This window comes from Podarcis pityusensis (assembly GCF_964106645.2).
Source record: "Podarcis pityusensis genome assembly, chromosome: 5".
Classification (NCBI taxonomy): domain Eukaryota; kingdom Metazoa; phylum Chordata; class Lepidosauria; order Squamata; family Lacertidae; genus Podarcis; species Podarcis pityusensis.
Window position 1 is genome coordinate 62,698,183 of NC_138032.1, and position 20,865 is coordinate 62,719,047.

Below are 20,865 nucleotides of genomic sequence, written 5' to 3' on the forward strand. Positions count from 1 at the left end.
CTGAAAGAAAATGGATGGCTAGCTCTGGTTAAGGAACTTGCACTTGGCACTCTCATGAGATCCGTGGCTCTAGGAGTCTTGCAACACTGAAAACACAAAGCAGGACTACAGAGTTTATGTAAAGGTAAAAGGTAAAGGACCCCTAAATGGTTAAGTCCAGTCAAAGGCGACTATGGGGTTGCAATGCTCATCTCACTTTCAGGCCGGCATTTGTCCATAGACAGCTTTCCAGGTCATGTGCCCAGCATGACTAAACTGCTTCTGGTGCAATGGAACACCATGACAGAAACCAGACTGCATGGAAATGCAGTTTACCTTCCTGCCACAGAGGTACCTATTTATCTACTTGCACTGGCGTGCTTTTGAACTGCTAGGTTGGCAGGAGCTGGGATAGAGCAATAGGAGCTCACCCCATCATGCGGATTCGAACCACTGACCTTCCGATTGGCAAGCCCAAGAGGCTCAATGGTTTAGACCACAGAGCTGCCTGCGACATTTGAGAGCAGGGAGCCTTGGGGGGCAGAACACACAGGGGAAGAAAGGGGCTGAAATTGTTCAGTGATTAGTTTTCATACAGAATAAACTCAATCCAAAAATGGCTTCTTTTTGAAACCAGACAAAGGGCCACTGAAACAGAAGGCCTCAAATAATAAGTCTATATTGTTGTACATATTATGTAAAAAGTATGCATTTTTTATATATCTTATGCAAAATGAGAGGTAACACACTGAGATGGTCAAACAGTTTTGAGTATGAAGTTTCATTTAAAATTCTTCCTGAAAACTGAACCGACAGATATTGTAAAATTCCGGAGGCCAGAACTCTATTTTCTAGCTCATGGTTGGCATTGAAGGACTGATGGTTAGGTTTTGTTTTTGCTGAAGGAAAAAGTGAACATTTAAGTAAGATGGAAGGGAAGAAGAGAAGATTATCATCAAGACAAATAAAACAAATAAATGGCACATTCTCTCTGAGCACTGAGCTACCAAAGAAACAGAATTCGACTTATTTATAGCATAAAATCCAATTTATGTGATTCTTGTGCAGTTATTTTGTGGCTTAGAACAATATTTGTTGGCAATACTAATTTATTTCATTTTAACAAGAGAATGCTTCCTATCAACATAATGTTTATTGAGTTAAAATATGAAACATCTCATTTTCCAACCTAAAACCAATCAGGAGAGTTTTCTTTATATTACCTAGGATGATTGACCTTGTAATTTATCATGGGAAATAGAGATCTTCAAAACAAGCATGTTCTGGTAAAAAATATTCAGCTTTATTACATATTCTGTGAATAGCCAATAAATATGTAAGACATATGTGGAGGAAATAGATCATATTTTTACACTCATCAGTAATAGCTATTCTGTTCCATGCTGCTTTCAAAACTTAACCTAGATTCCATGGTAACAGGACATTACCTGCTCTTTGCATTCTTGTCAGTTTTAAGTTCTTGTCGCATTTTACTTCTTCCAGTGTCCGGAAACCCATCCTGTACCACTTCTCAGATGTCTTCAGTCCCACTCCAAAAACAGAAGTGAAGAGCTAGATAGAATGGAATGATGCTCAGTTTAATGAGCTGTGGAGCTTTGGGATAGCTGTGGACAACAATGCTTCCATGTTTCCCTCTTTGGCATTTCAGCACAAAGGAAAGAGTCTCAATCCCATTGCCCCAACTCCATTGCAAATGATGACCACAGAGTTCATGTCTGGTAGGATTGCATGAATTATGGAGATGACAAAGACTCTTAATGCTGTTGTACGCAGATCTTCAGATTTTCCAGTGTCAAACCTTTCTGCCACTCTTGGGACAGGATTCTCCTAATACACCTCGCCAATGGAAGCCCTGCCAAGGCAATTTCCTCCCTCTCCTCTCCCATGTGCCCCCTCTCCTGCACTTTGACATTGGCTCGAGCGTGTTGGCAAAGCCCGCAGAACAGCACATGGGGGGAAGAGGAAAAGGGGGTATTGTCCTATCTGGCAAGCGACAATGTTTGCTCAGACAGAACATTGGGGAGGGTTTGGTGTTTAGACAGTATCATCAAGATATGCAAGTGGCCTTGGCCCAGTATACCTGAAGGAGCGTCTCCACCCCCATTGTTCTGTCTGGACACTGAGGTCCAGCACCAAGGGCCTTCTGGTGGTTTCCTCACTGTGAGAAGCGAAGCTACAGGGAACCAGGCAGAGAGCCTTCTCAGTAGTGGCACCTGCCCTGTGGAATGCCCTCCCATCAGATGTCAAGGAAATAAACAACTATCTGACTTTTAGAAGACATTTGAGGGCAGCCCTGTTTAGAGAAGCTTTTGATATTTGATGAATTGTTGTATTTTAATATTTTGTTGGAAGCCGCCCAGAGTGGCTGGGGAAACCCAGCCAGATGGGCGGGGTATAAATTATTCTTATTATTCTTATTCTTATTACTATTACTCATAAATTAAATAAACAAAACTCACTAAACTTATGTACGAGAACTTCAAGTCTTGCACTGAATGGAGGGGTGGAACTAGTTAGCCTCAAAAGTTTTACCAACTCTATGATTCTATTAGATATTCAAGAAACATCATATAGCTAGCTAGCCAGAAATAGGCACCACCCACTGGCAGCTTCTCCTGCACAAGTCTTACAGGAATTAACAGGACTTATTCAAAAGCACATCCATACTCTTGTCTGAGTCTTATTCCTTCCATTCACTGAAGCTTTTACAGGAGAAAAGTCCTGGTAGATTATTCCAAATAATGCGTTTGACTAATTGACAATTGCTATAGTAATATTTTTATAGGAAAAGTGAAGTACAGCAAACATGTCCAGATATGAATCCTACATGAACAATGCACTTTTATATCTATTTTATCAATGTGGTGTTTCCTCAATGCTTCACAGTCATTCTTTCGTCTTGAGACCTGTCTGTAAAGTCCCATTATAATTCTCTTCCTAGTGAGTCCAGCCTTTGAAACATGGTCCATGCTAATTTTATCTTGTCTTTCTAATGAGACTATTTTTTTAAGCAATTATGATAAAGAAAAGAAGGGGATGGAAATCCTGGACAATTTAAAATACATATTACTCGACATTTAAGATATAAAGAGTGAAATTACCTACTCTTTGTGGGCAGCTTTCTGTTTATGAGGAAGAGTAATTGTATTTTGTAATCTCATTTTTCAGAAATTATTTAGATCCTTATCTATTAATTTTTAGTACTTTGTTTGCTTAGCAGTGTTTTAATGGGATCTGTAGGATTCCAAGAAGTTGTATTAGTTCTTGTGTAAAGATTAGAATGGTTTTCTTTTTTATATAAAAAATGGGCTATCAATGATAGTAAAAGGAAACAAAATTAAAAACTTTTCTTCCTCTAAAGAATATTGTCTCTTTTAAAACTGTGAGTCAAGTTAGATTCACTGATAACTGTCTTTCTGTTAGTGAGTAGTTTTACCTGCACTTACACTTCAGGACAAAGAAATTTCCTTTGAAATTAGTCTCAAAGGAGCCAACTAAACTTACTCACAAGTAAAAATTAATCCTGATAACTTGTGCTTCTGCTTTCTGCACCTTCAGTAAAATGGGATGGAGAAACTTGCACATCTCCCCAAAACCTGATGTTCAGATTAGTATGAATTTTGTACATCTTATCACAAATTTGTAAATTTCCATTGTGCCATCCTTGGGGCCAGTCAGCCTTTAGCTCCTGGAGGCGGGCCAGAGTGAAGACTTCTCCACTCAGGTCCACCACCCAGGCTCCACCCCCACCCTCAGCTTGCCCCTGATTGGGCAAATTCAAACACCAGGATGGCAGCCAGCCGGGGAGGCGTTCCAATGGCAGGCCACCATGGTGAAGTCAATTTGACCATCAGGTGTGTGAGGGGCTGCCGTGCTGGGCTGCAACCACTGCCTACCTTCCAGGCCAGGTAAGAGGCCATTACCAGAAGAACAAAAATCAGAAGTCAATTGTGAACAAACCCCTGTACAAATTCATTTACAAGAACAAGCAGGCTGAAATACTATTCAGCACCCGCTTGTGGCACAGATGCCTAGGACAGAGAACTACAGGGACCATAGAGGAGTTCACAAAACAAAATTCAGCAAAGGAGACAAGGATGTTGTCATGCCACTGGAGTGTAGGGCATGTGCTGTATAAAAGTGAAAGCACCCTACTTCCCAAAAGCATCCAAAGCAAGATTACTCATTCTTTGGAAAGTATCCACAGTGACATTTGTGAACCCAAGAGGACTCACATGCCAAGTGGGAGCAAATACCTGGTGACCTTCATGGAAGACTATTCCAGGCACACTGTCACGTCTCTCGTGAAGCAGAAAAACGAGATGCTTGAAAAATTATTAGAGCTTATGGCAGCATCCAGAAACAAGTTTCAATGGAAGCTGCAAACACTCTGCACAGACAATAGGAGGAATACAAAGGAAAGGAAGTGAAAGCCTATCAACAGGAACAGGATACGAAACACTAGAGAACTATGCCATGGCCATCTGCTGGATGTGGAATTGCAGGGGATGCTTTTTCCCCCTTCCTATCGGGCAGCAAAATGTATTGGGATGGCCCTGCAAAACTAGCATAGCAATGGGTGCCTGGTATTCAACTGGAACAGCCAAAGGTTTTGCCAAGAGAGGGAAAATGTTGAAATTTCACCCTGCAAAGTAATCTCAAATCTGCCCAACAATGAGGCCAGGAAGCAGAAAGAGGCAACAGCAGGAGAGAACCAAAACCTTCACAATGATAAGACATAGATGCTCACCCTGTTGCTACCTGGACGGAAAACTATAGGATGTAAATGGACATTTAAAATAATACGCAGTGCAGAAGAGGTGTTCCGTTTATAGATTTGTGGCCAAAGAATATGATGAAACATTCATCCGAGTTGTAAAGCACATCACTATAAAAGCACTCCTAAGTGTGGCAGCCAGAAGGGGGATGCAAATCAAGGACCTAGGCATAAATATTGCCTTCTTGCCTGGAGCCGTAAAGGAAGACATGGACCAGCCACCCCATTTAAAGGACAAGAACCTCATGTGTAAACCTCAGAAGAGTGTCTATGGAATTAAACTGGCTGCTGGAGCACGGAATGAGAAAATAAATGAAGTACTTACCAAGGAATGATTCATACAAGGTAAAACCAATCCAAACTTGCACTCCAGAAAACAAGAGAATAAATGGGCATATGTGGGCTGCTTTTTCATTGTTGATATAATGATTTGCTTTTAACAAAAGTGATACAAGCAATAGGATAATATGCAAATCAAATCAACATTTTGAAATGAAAGACCTGGGAAACATCACAAATCACTCTAGCATCCAGATGGAAGGAAAGGAGGACAGGAGCTTTAATTGGAAACAAAAATATCTCAATCATACTGGGACATTTCAGCTTGGAAAAGATACAAAGGTCCACTCCAGATTGTAACTATTTTGTGGGAGGAATTCAATCACATACCAGCAAATTTAGGTTTGCACAATTAAAGTAGGTTCAAGTACTCTGGCACCCTTGCACTACAATGTACAAGTAAAAAAGCAAGGAAACTGATGGGGAAATGTGCTAGAAAGTGTGGGACAACAACAATGGATTGATGGAAAGTCATATAATTTCCACACAAACAAATCAGAACCATTGCTCAGTGAACAGCAGACATCACAGAACCTCCATGCAAGCTTTGTGCAGAACAAATCAGGATGAATGCTCAAGTGAGGCGCTCAAACAAAGTGAAAACCACCATAGAAGTAGGCTGAAGTAGGCAGGGATATGGTAACCAAGGGGAATATGGTAAACAGGGATATATATATGGTAAACAGGGATATGGTAGCCAAGGGGGGAAAATCCACATGAAATTGCAACTGCCAGCAACTGTAGATTAAAAGAGAATTGGACATGTGGAGGCTGACTAGGCTGGGGGTGCCACCACTCTCAAGTCCATCAACATGGGGAAGGAACTATTAGCTGGACCAGTTGAAAGGATGCAGCTGATGCACCTCCCTCAATGGAAGAATAATTTGTCGCAGGTGCAAAAGTACATCAAGAAGCCATTTAGATTAAATTTAAGACGGGATAGACCTGAACCAATATCAGTGTTCAAGCACAATCAAGAGTCTGAAAAGGTTTAGCAGGCATTAACAAGAAATTGTTGACATTCAGTATTGTCCACCTGAAGAAAAGATTGCAGATGTGCTCTGGAATTTACAGAAGAATGGTACACCTACCATTGAAAAGAGATGCAGAAAAAGTTACAATGTGCAAAGAGATTCAGATCATTGGTCTTCAGTCCATGGGTTGGGACCTATTATTAAGTGTTAGCTTGATATAAAGTGAGTCTTGGTTGCAGTGCTACCGTCATATAGATAGATGATTAAAAAATTAAGAAATGGGTCCCAAAGGCATGTTTGGGTTAAAGGTGAGTTCCTGGTCAGAAAAGGTAAACAAAAAACAAAAACTACTGATCAATGTATACTGTCTATGAACATATTCTGTTCTTTCCCAACAGTAGGTGAGGCTGTAACATGTCTTGTGAGTTGGCTAGTGCTTGTTTGTTTCTCTTTTTTCTCTGATCCAAGCATCTTCCTTTCTATCTTTTTGCTCATTTTGTTCTTCTGATGTCAAGCTATGCAATGCTACTTGCAGTTTCTGGTTGTAGTAAACTATTTGTAGAATGAAATTCTGTTACGTGTGTGTGTGTGTGTGTGTGTGTCATTTTTTTCACAGCTGTATTACCACCCCACAAACTGTTGAGAATCTACATTTTCTACATGAGGAAAATAAGTGTGGTGTAATTGTTCTGAAATCTTTTTAAATATATATTTTTAAAAACCTTGAAATTATACTCAGTTTCTTCTTAATAGCCATTTCCCCCAAATCCAACTAACCTCTGTGTGTGAGAAGGAGAGAAAATGTTGCTCAGTTGTACAAATGTTGACATATATAATTTGGACAGTCATAAAATTCTTCTTTGAAGCCAGGATTTATGTGTAAATGTCAAAATTCACCAGACTTTGAGCATTCATTGTAACATATTTTATATATTAACTTTGTATGTCAGACACCTCAGAATAACTTTGGCCCTGAAAAGTGGCATTGAAATACTGTACTGGAAATATATATATATATATATATATATATATATATATATATATATAAAAATCTAAATTAACATTTAATATTTGTTTTCTTATAGTTTCCATCTAGTAATTCTTACAGGATTGAGAACTTTAATAGACATGTGATGCTCCTTTGCCTGTAAAAGCTATTTCATTTGTTTCAACAGAGAGAACATGTACACTTAAGCAGTCATTTTCTCATTTGATCCATTGACTGAAATAATAAGATTTCCCTTCTTGTCTGAAACCAAGCGATTGTGCACATTGAATGGAAAGGAAGGCAACACATTAGGGGGGCAAGCTAGAAGATCAATTCTATGTGCAAAAGAAGAAAAGAGCAAAATAGACTTACTTTTATTGATCTATAGTTTTCACTGTTTAACACAGCATTCACTCGAGGACTCTCCCCATCTTCTATTATATCCTGTATATATGAGATGCATACAGATCTTTATTGTAGAAAGGTTTTTTTATAGGGTTTGTTTATAGGAGAATAAAGTCTGATGAGGTCATGTTTACAAACTTAACTTCTAAAAGCTTGGCAGTTTTCTTTTAAGATGAAGGCTGCCATAGATGCCAATTCCCTGGGCCATGGGTACCCAAACACCCACAAAATTCCCCATGAAGGGGCCAGGCACCCACAAATTTCAGTGCCAGGGCCATGCATGCTGCACAGTCGCGGGGCCAAGTTGGCACCCCTGAAGGCTGCAGTCTAAGTCGTGGAGTCAGGAGAGCTGAAAATAATGCCAATATATTCTACAGCTGGCAAACAATGTCCCCCCTTTGGTTCCAGATAGGACATAGGTAGACAAGTCTAAAAAGCCTGGGCATTAACTCTGGAAGTGTATACTCAATTCTGACCAAACTAAGTCTCCTATATATATTTTGCTCTAGGAGGCTTAGCTTGGTCAGAATCAAGTTATCGCTAAATGCATTGTCCAGCGTTTGTAGCCTTCATTTAATTGGGTTTATTATTCATCCCACAATACCTGTTCTTTAATTGTTTTCTACCTTCATTCGACAATCCTGCTAACATCAAAACACTAAAAAGACAGTGTATCTGTGTGTGTTTTTAAAGGCATTATAACTTACCTCTATGATAGCTTTGACTTGTTCTCCCATCCAAGGCAATCCTTCAATATCACTTACTCTAACGACAGCAAAAGGAAGAAATTTCAACACAGAAGCAGCTCTCCTAAATGCAAGGCAATGCCCTTCATCTTCTCTGAACTCATAGTTTTCAGCCAGTACTTCAAACGCATCCTGGGGGGGGGGGGCAAGGAATGAGGACAGAAGCAGAGAATGAGTTGTTAAAAAACTGACACTCATACATTCCATACACAGAAAGTTTAAAACTTGCAAGCTGATGCACAGACTTCCTTAGACAGCAGTGTATGTAACGTAGCTAGTAACTGTCTGTGACATTTTGCTCTTAGGTACACTTAATAAAAGGACCTTTCCATGAACTGCTTTGTGGCTTTTTGACCTAAAGAGGAATAGGTGACATATCACCACCAATTTGACCAAAACACCAGAGGCAGGAAAGGTGAAATACTGCAGCTTCTGTAATACTGAGAAATCTGCCCAAATCCTCTTTGTCAAGTATGTCATGGTGTGACATCTTTGTTTCTTCAAAACAATTGAGGGGAGGAAATGGTGGGTGAGGGGGAAGAGTCAGTAGGTACAAAAATTGATCTGGGGCTCTTATATATTGAGCATTGGTCCTGATCTGCTTTCACAGTTCTTGTCTTTATTAAGCATGCATTCTGGTTTGTTTTACAAGAAGGCTATATGGCAAGGAGCATTCACACTGAAGTCATTTCCACATCATCTCCCTAACCACACAAAGTCCATTTCTTTTTTTAAAGTGGGCTTGTTTTGCTAGGACAAAAGAGTGCTTTAATCCACTAACTGCACAAACCTCCCACAAAATGGTAATAGTCTGAAGGTGCCCAGGGAAGTGCCCAACGAAGGGAATGAGGAATATAAACAAGCACAGCCTGAGTATTTCTTTCCTTTTCTTTGATAGGGTTCCAACTTCAGGCTAGCAGTTTAAATGGAAACACTTCTTTGCAAGATGATGGGCACTTTCTATCAAAAAGTTATAAGCTGTATTTCAGCTAGCTGAAGACCTTTCATTAAAGCTCAATGTGTTTTATGAGTCAAACCTATGTGAGCACTGTTGTGTTCAGTGGAAATTACTCCCATGGAAACTATACATAGAATGACGTTGTTCTGATCCTAATACATTGGTTGTTATCATGTAGTATTGCTGTTTGGGAAGGCAGTGAATAAATAATGGCTTGACACAGCTGTTTCCATTTTTGGGGTTAGGGGGGCTTTCATTATTAGCTCCTTCACCTTCACTTCAAAATTTACCACTACATGACCATGGTTTTGTGTTAACTGGTCCTCCAATGGGCCTAAGAGTGTTATCACATCTTATCTAATAACATCTGACAAGCCTAATGATATCTTGATTGTTGGACCCCTTTTTTACAATTAAAGCAAGAAAACTCAACCAAAGATCTGTCTTCTACACAGACCTTTAGCAGCCATTGTTCTCAGTGGACAATATAATGTGCTGTCTCAGTTCAGTAAACGTGTTATCTTGGCAAATGTGAGTTTGGAGAAATGCATTTGCCAAGATAACATCTTGTTGCCGCCTCAAACTAATTTGGGAGTCCAGTTTGGGCCACTGAAATGCAAGGAAAGTTCGCAAATGTCAAATCCTTTCCTGTTAAAGTGTACCGGACTAAGACGGTGCATTATGTCTGTTGACAACAATGTATGTTATGTTCACTCATTGTCGAGTTATGTTTTCATGGGGGGGGGGGATAACCTAGATAATGCCAGGCTTGTCAGATATTAGGCAAGGCATGACAAGAATCTTAGGTCTGATGAGAAAACAAAAGCACAAACCAAAAATGTCTAGGGCACACTGTAACGTCTGGCAAGGTTAGATAACATACTGAAATGTTCAAGTGGCAGATCAATGTGTGTGTTTCTTTAAAAAAAAACCTTTCAAAACTTTTTAAGTATACTAGTTTCTCTTAAGATGATCAGTGTTTGAAACAAAGTACTTAAGTGTCACAAAGTTCACTGAATTTCTGAACTACACCAAAAAGAAGTTCTCATAATTGCCAGGTAAGATGAACCTAAATTAAGTTCATTCTGGGGCAGTCTCTTATGTTCTTCTGTCAGAGGATGATGGGAATTGTAGTTCAGTAACATCTAGAAGGCCATTGGTTAGCCACCTCTATTTTAACTCTTTGCCCCATCACAGTCCCAACTAGGACCCCTCACCCTATAGGAGGGAAACTCACCAGCCCCAAGTGCACCAGCTATTCATAAAATAAAGAATGAGTTGTAGAAAAGCAGACAACATAACAAATGTCATGTCTAGTTTGGCTCTTGTACACTATTCATCCAAACCATGTTGTTTACCTTGAATGGTAAAATATGACTTCTGCAAATTGCAGTATAAGAACTAGATTACAGAACACTTTGAAAATAAAATGAAAACTCTTATTTAAGCTTGTTTCTGTCTCTTTCACATACTTAGAAATAATCGGCTCCCCCCTACGCATTTGACACCTGTTTTCACTTCCATCATAGAAAAACATGGCAGATGTTTCACTCAGAGAGCATATTATGTTTTGGGAAGTCTCATTTGCCTCCCTCTGCTTTTTTGCACTTTCAGTCAAGGTAGAAGAAAGTTGATCTTGCTACATTTTGACCCAAATACCTCTGTTTGTTACTAAACTGCCTGTGTGGGTGTGTATTGAACCTCAAACATTTGTAGGGTCTTTCCTTGAGGAATGCATTATTACAATGATTCACATATTACCCTCTTAATGGGGAAACACTTGTAATAAAGACCTGCCCTGTCTGTACTAGCCACTGGAAGGAAGGAGCAGATGCAGTCCTCCAGATGCCAACGCAAGTAGAAATGGCTGGGAAACGCATCCAAGCACACTCATGCTTGCTTCACCTTGCCAGATGCTCTTGGCAAATCATGAGTTCGCCAGCTGCTGTTGCTGCTACTGACTCACCTTCCACGAGCTCTATTATTTTCCTATTTGCTCTTGCAGCGATTGCTTCCTCCTGAGCAAATGAGGATATTACCGTCACCCCTTCCAGTATAACTTCATGTAGAGCACAGAGAGCAGAAAGTACTGCTGACAAATTTTATTCTCCCTTTGGATTATGATTACCAACCAGTGGGGGGGGGGGGGATAGCCTGTCCGTTAAAATGAAATGGGCCTCTTGTCATATTTGTGTGTGTGTAGAAGCCATAATTTCGGTCTTTGCGGAGAGGTCTCTCTTCTTTCTCTTCTTCTTCTTCTTCTTCTTCTTCTTCTTCTTCTTCTTCTTCTTCTTCTATATTTTTTAACATTACAAACATCCATTGAAACAAAACATTCAGAAACCAAAGTGCGGCTTCCTGCAGCCAATCGGAAGCCCATTCGGACATTCGGCTTCCAAAAATAGTTCACAAACTGGAACAGTCACTTCCAGGTTTGCGGTGTTGGGGAGCCAAAACATTCGAGAACTAAGCTGTTCGAAAACCAAGGTATGTCTGTATCATGGAGAGGAGTTATCCAGAGGCAGAACTTTTTCAAATAATGCCAGTGCATGATGGGTGTAGCAAAGGACATCATGGTTCGCACAAGAAATAATTAAAGCTGCCTTAAAGAACAAAGGCAATCTAAGTGGAAAAAAGAAAGAGAGGGAAAGCAATGGCCCAGTCACGTTGCACTTGCTTAAGCTATCAAGTTAAATGACAGAAAGCATAATGCCATTGCTATTTTAGGTAGGCTACTCCTTGCTTTCTGCTAGTGGGTGGACAGGTCTTGAGGGAAAATGTGTTACTGCCTTAAACTGAGAAGAAAACTAAAATGCCACGTCTACTCAAACATTCTTGACAGTCAGCTAAAAGATGTCATCAAAGCCTTCATTTCAGTGATGTTTTCATTACTCTGTGTTTTCTCCAACTACCCAAGAGCTCATTAAGACATTTTAAATAAACAATCAGACTAACGTTTGAATATGTATTCCTCCCTAAACAAACCACTGCCAGCAAACGCTGAAAGAAATTGTAGGACTGCCTTTTCCCTGTAAGACACATTTTGGCATGTTTTGATTTATTTGCTCGGGATTAGAATAAAATAAAAATCTGCTTCACCACCTCTATCTCTTCTCACTGCCATGTAATCAGAATCAAGGGAGAAGGAAAGCACTGCTAACTGTTTGGATTTAACAAATATTTAATTGGCTTGTATCCTAGTAGGATACCACATCAGTATATGATACGGATAATTTTTACTGTCTGTAAAAATTCCACACTGTGTATTAAAAAGCAACATAGCCAAACATCTTAATAAAAAGGATATCTTCCATACTGTGTATTAAAAGCAACATAGAAAAACAGTTCATTTACATTAATCTAGTACAGAGGAGAACCCCAGATTCCTGCAGTGCTGTAATATTTCTGGTCCATGCATCACCTCCAAGAGATTTTAATTAGTTGCAAAGTTGATCCAGTTTTCACCTCTTATAAAAGCATTTTACAGATGTCTCCAACTCTAGAAGTTGGCCATAAAAAGATTACAGTTTCTGTTTTTGGTGTTAACTATACAACTAAACAAAACTGCATGCTTGTCATTTGCATATTTTTTAACTGCAGAGGAGAAAATGGCCACAAAGTCAGCACCAACCATACCTCAGAGGGGGAAAGTTTTCCATAAACGAATCGAAGTTTGCAGAAATAGATCTCAAGACTTTGTCAGTCATTTCTTTCATAGGCTACTTTCCCGGTGGATTGGGCCCCTCGTACAGGACCTTCCACATTCAGAGCAAGCAACTTCTACATAGTGCTAAGGTTCACAGAGACCCCTCTATTACTTTATTGTTTCAACACATCAGTTTGTGAATTTCTCTTCCCTGAACACTTTCTACACTACAAATAAAATGTTATTTAGAAGATATTGTCACCAAGTTGTCAGATTTAAACTGCATTAAAAATAATTTACTTGTTTACCAAAGTCAGTGACACAACAGACTCTTTTAGGGATGGGGACAAAATAATGAAATGCTACGTTAATGGAAAAAAAGAACAATCTCCCATCACCCACATACCGGATATAGTAAGGCAATTGGTATTCAGTCTATAGTCAAACATCCACTTTCTTATTCTCATGAGTAATGGCCCAAGGCCAGTACAATTCAAAAACTGTTTGTAATGAACCACAGGATTGCTCCGCCCTTTGTGCCAGCCTTAACTACTTTCTGTTCTCAGAATTAAATTGTATTTGTCTATAAGAAAAATGTCCTTCTGCATTTTATTGCAGTTCAGTATTAATATTCTAAGCTAACCAACCTTCTTGGAGGGTTGGGGAGAGAATAACAATGTTTGTTTTGGCTCATAAAAATCACACTGCAGGCTTGAGCTGTGCCTTATGGAAAGAGACAGGAAGGCAACAAGGTCTTGGTGCTTTAATGTGTGAAGAATCCTTTGCTCAGAGAGGGTAGCCGGTGACCATGTTACTGATTTATTACAGAAGCAGAGAAAGAAATTAAAGACTCTCCAGTTGAAAACTACCATGTGATTTTACACTCTCGGACATTTATTAATCCTTCATCATGCAAGAAGACACATAGGGCTGCTGTGGAACTGCCTACAGGTTACAAGTTACATTTTCATTTTTGAAACTTAAGTAATAGGTAAGGCACAATTAGCAATCTGAAAATGCTACATAAAAGTGGGGGGTGGGTCTGCTCAAAACCCATCCACCTTGCACACATGTGTGAGACATGCACATCTGTCTACAACAGGTCTGGGCAACCTTTGCCCTCCAGACATTGATGGACCACAACTCCCATCGCATACTCTCCAAGTGCCCCTATTTTCCAGGTACAGTCCCAGAATTATGAAAGCCATCCCAGCTTCTGATCTGATCCCAGAATGTGCATTTCCACACACACCCCAGCAGTGCCACCGCCACTGAGCTCAGGGAGGAGGAGGAGCTGGCACTTGTCCTGAGAGGCAGTGGCTGAGAGCGATCATCTGACCTCCTCCCTTGGGCAGCTCGTAGCAGTTTCTGGAGAGCAGGCAAGGAGGAAGAGAAACTGCCACTGTGGAGGCCCAGCCCATGCATAGCCATGGCAGGCTAAGGCAGGGTGGAATGGGGAGGAGAGATACAGTTTGATTTGGGGAGCTGTCTATTGTTTCTAAGATGCTGGTCCTGTGCTGGACAGCACATGACATTGTCTGGATATTTAGGTTGTATCTTTGATGCTTATGTTCTGTTTTCAAAGAGCGCCGAATAATATTTTTATGGGTCTGAACCATGATTTCTTCCCATAGGAGTCAGTTCTTACGCTTCCAGTCACTTCAAACTGTGCAATATTAATATCTGCTTTCTTTCTCAGTCCTCCCCCACTGCTCAGTTTCTCCTTGGGCCATCCAAAATGGCCTGTAGCCGCATCTGCAGCTCTGGCCTCCTTTATTCCATCTGGTTGTCAGGTTGGCTGATGAGGTCCCTTGGCCTACATTTTTTATTATCCAAAGCATTAGAGCTTGTGGCCACTCTGCCCTGGTCCACACCACAGTGTGGAGGAGTGTGGAAATGTTGCAGCCCTGGGCATCACCTGACAATTATGATTTAGGATGTAACGTAGCACAAGTTTTATCCCTAGAAGTAGACGCTGAAAACCACTACTTGTAAGAAAAGTAGATTTCTTCAGCCTCATTACATGAGAGTGGCTGCGGTGTTAGCAAAACACCTGTTTTCTTGCTTGACTTGAGAGTATGGAAAATGGCACATTTAATTGCCTTTACAAAGCAACCGCTATTCTACAAGAGAGCTCAAAAATGGGGTTTGAGAGTCCCATGGGTCACTTCTAAGTGAAAAATCCCTGTCTTTATCAAAGACCAACACAGACTGCGGTGCTAACATTAAAAGCTAAAAATAGCAACAGCAAGAAAAAAGCTATTGCCAAGTTACAAAGGGAAAGAAAAGGCAATATATTTATATCTTAAAATAAAGTGGTTATAACAAGATGCTATCACCAGCACATAATTCAAGACAGTTTGGACCTAATTTGCAGGCTATGTGGCATTCAGCCAGAGACAATGCGTCATTTAATGGTTGGTTGCCCACAGCTTGTATAAGTAAATTATACTGCTGCCTCATCGCAGCTCCGTATTTGCACAGAATATAATCTTTCAGGACATCTTTTTTCTGAATGTATGAATTACAGTCAAAGCACAGGCCCCAGATAAAAACGCTGCGGGACAGAAGTTTAAATATAAAACTATTGCTATGAAAATCCTCCCAGTAAATGCTGTTCTTGCATTGTTCTTCACCACAAGATGTTAAGTGGTCCCACTGCAATTTACTCGTCATTTCAAGGTATATCTACTGTGCAAACCTATTGCAGTTTTGCACCTATTTAACTCGTTAAGGTCTCTCCTGCACTGCAAAAAAAAATCATGGAAATCATAGCATGCAAAGATGGTAAGAATTATCTGTTGAGATTCCTAGAACTACAGCTCCCAGAGTTTCATGGGAGTGCAAAATCAATTTATAATGTTAATGTAGATGCTATTACATATGTAGAATTAACATGCAGGTGGGAGGGGATCACAACAAGTGGGCATTGTGCTAATTCTTATGTTGCCCTCTAGTTGATCTGTTGATCTGTCAACAACTGACCAAGCCTTAGCATCTGTTATCCTGCATTGACTGGTTGTTCTGATGTAGAATATCTAATCTCCGAGAAGGAAAAAAGCCCGTTTTCTGGCCTTGCTCTCTGCCATGGCACACTAAGCCAGGACTGAGGAACCACTAGCTCACAGACCAAAGATGGTCCTCCAGACCTCCTCATTTGGCTCACGCCGTTTTCAGGAAGCCGTGCCCACCTAAGGGCTTCAAAGGAACAAATGGGAGCTGAAATCTCCTGGTTATTCCTTTGATTGAGAAAGGTATGTTCCCATCCACCCAGGGGGGAGTACACCTTCAATCCCCCACCCCACATATTTCCCCCATTTGGAGGAGAAACCTGGGGGGCACATCTGAAAGACCTTTGTAAACATAGCTACTGAAGGATGTTCACAAAGCCCCTGTAGTTCACAGGTAAAAACCATCTGACATCGCAATGATGGCTGTAGCACTAGCAGATGATGCAAATGACTATCTGTCCACCTAAGAAACTTTAACTGCAAGTGAAGATATTTGCAAAGTGAAGGGCTTATATCTACCATGAAAGAGACCTCTCCCCCCTTCACAGCTTTTCAGAATAGTGGAAGCTCAGGAGATCCAAAGCAATAAAATATGCTTCAGAATGCAGTTTTATTACTTGCAATGAACTGCTTTCAAATGAAGAGAACATAATAAGTAAAAAATAACAGTAAAAAGTATCACACAAACTTTTTTTAAAATAAAAAAAACTACACATCTGATTTATTGAGGTGCTACAAAATGACCCACTGGGGTGTAGTCATCAATTGTTTAAAACTGCCACTGTTCAGCCTTTCAGAGTTTAATTTTACTGACCTTTAGAGTGATGGATTTGAGAGCCAGCTGGACTATATTTTGAAATAAGAAGAAAGACATCAAAATTATATGCATGTACAGCTGCAATGGACTGACTGGGCATACCCTCCCCTCAGAGGCATCATCTTGTTTTGCAATGTTATTGTTCATTATGGGTCACTTCCACTACCATGTCCTGTCATGGACAGTGCTGCTTGTGTAGCCAAAGCAGCAACATCTACACACAAGAGGGAGATATCAGCATGCTTAGAAGAACCCCAATGTACCAAAAAAAGGTGGGGAGAACCCAAAAGGGGGAGGCGAAAGACGGATGAGGACTGAGCATTCTCAGTAGCCGCTGGATGCCGACTAACCATATGACCTATTATTGAAGGAGTAAATATATAACATTTTATTTGACATCAACATTTATAAGACAAGGATTAGGCCTATTCTCAATGGAGGAATTTAATGCCTCTTCACTGTAGAGGGCAACAAACAAGGCAGGAAAAGTAAAACATAGAACATGAGGCCTACGCAACGTGCGAGTCACCAAGACAAATTATTATTACATTTATACACTACATTTTCTCCAAGGAGTTCAATACAGTTACGTTGTTCTCTCCTTGGGAACAGCTGCTATGAGCATATTATGTCAGCCCTTCCCTGGTTGGAACAGCTCCCAGCCTATTTCTGGGCCCAGTTCCAAGTGTTGGTCTTGTCCTTTAAATCATGTCCAGCCTTGGTGCCAGGGTGCTTGAAGTATAACCTGCCTCCACATTTGCCCACTTGGACATTTAGGTCCCCATCAGAGGCCCTTGCTTGGACATGAAGCTTGCTATGCAGCAGCAGCATTTTAAAGCGGTCTGCCCTAATTTACTGGTCCTGAACTTACATGCAGATCAGCGGGGACTCAGGCGGCACAAGAGGAGCTTGGGCAGAACAGCAGGGGGGGGCGCTCATTCTGCCACCTCCCCAGTCTGACACTTGAGTCGAGAGCAGGGTTGCCACCTTTGGTTGGGCAAAATACAGGGCAGGTCAGGGTGGGAATTGGGGAGCTAAAAATTACTTTACCTGGTGCAGAAATGACTTCAAAGCAAGCCCTTACTCTCTCTAGCTCTCCGACTCTGAGTCTCTGTCTTCAAGCACACAAAAACTCTTTCCACCTGCTCTCCACCAAAGCCATGCATACCCCCTTTCTTGTTCTCCAAGTCTGACCCACTCTCTGCCCACACAGTTTTGAGGAGGAGGATGAGCTTGAAAACATGAAAAAAGGCATCCAAACAGGACACAGGACACTTTTCTCTTTAAAAACGGACAATCACATTTTTCTAGGGGCAGGTGGCAAGCCTAGTCAAGAAGCTCAGCATGGCTCATGGCGGGTTATGTCTTTCCCAAGAAGGTTGTAGTTCCTCACCTCCACAGACTTTCTACTCACATTTATTCTCATTACCACTTAACTAACTGCTGAGCAGACTTCTGGAATTCATTGGAAATACCTATACAGTGGTACCTTGGTTTACGAACTTAATCCATTCCAGAAGTCCATTCTTAAACCAAAGCTTTCTTAAACCAAGGTGTGCTTTCCCATAGCAGTGGGGAACTCCATTTACAAATGAAACACACTCAACAGGAAGCGAAACATGTTCTGCTTCCAAGGCAAAGTTCACAAACCAAATCACCTACTTCCGGGTTTGTAGCGTTCTTAATCCAAGTTGTTCATAAACTAAGCTGTTCTTAAACCAAGGTACCACTGTATATCTATAAGCAGTTGCTTGCCTTCATACAAAGTAGGCCTCATAAATGGTTCCAAATTATGCTATAGCAGGCTTCCCCAACCCAGTGCCCTCCCAATATTTTGGACTACGGCTCCCATCCTCCCTAGGCAGACCACCTTGACTTAGTATTACTTGTGGAAAACACAAAAAGTGTCATGGCTGTTACTTTAATGAGGGACATGAGAGAGATGGAGATTCTGCAAGCGAGTTCAGATGCGGCATGAAGCAGGCACAAAAACTATATAATAAATGCCCTTGTTTTGAGCTGTCAGTTTAACGAGGTAGGGGGGAAATGACAAAAGAGCTTAACTTTTAAAAAGCCAAAACAAAGCAATAAATCTTTATGTTTAGGCATATCTGAAATAATATTGTGGGGGTAATATTCAGCCAATGATTGCAGAGGAAAATTCATAACTAAGGAGGACAACACAGCAGCTTGAACAGGCTCTGAATTTTGAGTGGCTCAGGAAAATGAAATTCAACATTCAGCTGGAGTCAGTTGCAGTCTGTAGCCCATCATAGCCAATCTGTTCCTCATTTTGCTAGAATGATTAGAATCCTCAGGGCCTAACAGAGGATGCTCATACTCACTTGACATAATACAGAAAGAGCAGAAAAACTTTACTATCTGAAAGCCCATTTCCCAGCTATTGATACCGTGGGGAAAGATTCCTTAGAAAAGGACATTTACATGGCATTTTTCACAAGTTCTCAAAAGGTTACACAGTCCTCAGTAATGTTTCCAACCCTATAAAGTAGGCCAAGAGTAATTAACAACAGCAACAAATGTTACAAATTGGGGGGGGGGGGGAGGTTTTGGCTGAGAGAGAATGGTTTGCTTAACTAAGCTGAGCTCACTGACCAGAACCACATTGCAACTAACCACGCACTGAAATGAGGCATGCGCTTGTTTCGGTGTTTGCCAATCACAAAACAGAACCATTTTTTATTCCCATGTGGCAGGAAAGCTCTAGTCTGAAAAGGTTAATTGGTAATAGCAGTGGTGGGACAGAAAATGTAGGTTGAAAATGCCAGTGAGGCACACATTGAAATAATCACAAGCTACCATCTGTCCCAACCCATTAAGGAGAAAATGACAATGGACCTAGACACTAGGTGGTTGGTGGTCTCTCTTGTACTGGAGGCCTTTAAGCAAGTGCCTGACAACCATCTACTGGGGATGGTATGCCTCTAACTCGAGGTTTCCTACATCAAACAGAGGATTGGACTACAAGGTCCTCTCCAACTCTATGGTTATATAACCACATGACAGTCGTTTTTACTGTGTCTATCAGGAAGCATAAATTAAGTTGCTACAGCAATTCTTGAAGCAGTTTACAAGTCATTTTCTCTCTCTGTCTCTCTCACTCATTCACACATACAGTGGTACCTCAGGTTAAGTACTTAATTCGTTCCGGAGATCCGTTCTTAACCTGAAACTGTTCTTAACACCACTTTAGCTAATGGGGCCTCCCTCTGCCGCCGGAGCACAATTTCTGTTCTCATCCTGAAGCAAAGTTCTTAACCCAAGGTAATATTTCTGGGTTAACGGAGTCTGTAACCTGAAGCGTATGTAACCTGAAGTGTATGTAACCCGAGGTACCATTGTACAAACAAATACACACACTGAGCAGCATAGGAATTACTTGATTTGATTTGATTTGATATTTCTGTTCCGCTTTTCCAACAACAAATGTTGGGCTCATAGCAGTTCGCAATAATTACAAAAACATTTTTTTAAAAAACCAATAAACATTACATTACTTCTCCACGACATGATCCCATGTTGCTGGGAATTGTGTGTGAACTAAATAGCCATGTGGGGAAAAGTTGATTGTGCAGCTCTTGATCAATTGAGAAAAACCCTACCCACAAAGTTGTTTGACCCACGCACAACCACCAGGAGTGCTTCATGACACCACAGCAAGGTTGTGTGAGATCAAGAAGCCATTCTAAAGGAACAAGTGCTTAAAAAAAACCCACGGTTTATTGATTAGCTTTAAAAAAAAAATGTATTCATTAACTAGAATTGTGCCAAAGCTCTGTGCATATTTAGAAATAGTTCCCATAAAAGTAAGCAAGATAGGCTTCTTAATAAATATGTCTAGGATGGTTGTTCATCCTCCGACTTAGCTGTTGCTGCTTCCTGGGCAGCTATACAGTGATGCCTTGTTTTGCAACCGGGATCCATTCCGGAGGCCCGGTCACTAGCCGAAAAGGATACGGGGCAAAGCGCCACGTCTGCGCACTTGCACGGAGCGGTTGTGCTTCTGCGCATGCGTGAGTCATTCTGATACTTCCAGGTTTGCTTGCAGATGTTTGCCGGAATGGACGCTACACAAGGTGGACGTTTGCGTAGGTATTACTATATGAACAATGTATTTTTAGTCTATAACTAGTTCCTCAAGGTGCCTGTGGTTTAGTGTGACCCTCTATTCTGAGAAGAAAGT

The 20,865-nt window shown here is 40.8% G+C and overlaps 1 protein-coding gene across 1 annotated transcript in view; it reads right to left on the reverse strand.

Annotated features, from left to right (window-relative positions):
* Positions 1 to 20,865, reverse strand: part of DNTT (DNA nucleotidylexotransferase) — a gene marked incomplete at its 5' end in the record, with an annotated part of 94,271 nt that overhangs the window by 60,093 nt on the left and 13,313 nt on the right. Inside the window, 3 exons of the mRNA XM_081006375.1 lie at positions 1,428 to 1,551; positions 7,451 to 7,522; positions 8,191 to 8,361. Coding sequence (XP_080862501.1) covers positions 1,428 to 1,551; positions 7,451 to 7,522; positions 8,191 to 8,361 — 367 coding nt within the window. The remainder of the gene's footprint in view (positions 1 to 1,427; positions 1,552 to 7,450; positions 7,523 to 8,190; positions 8,362 to 20,865) is intronic.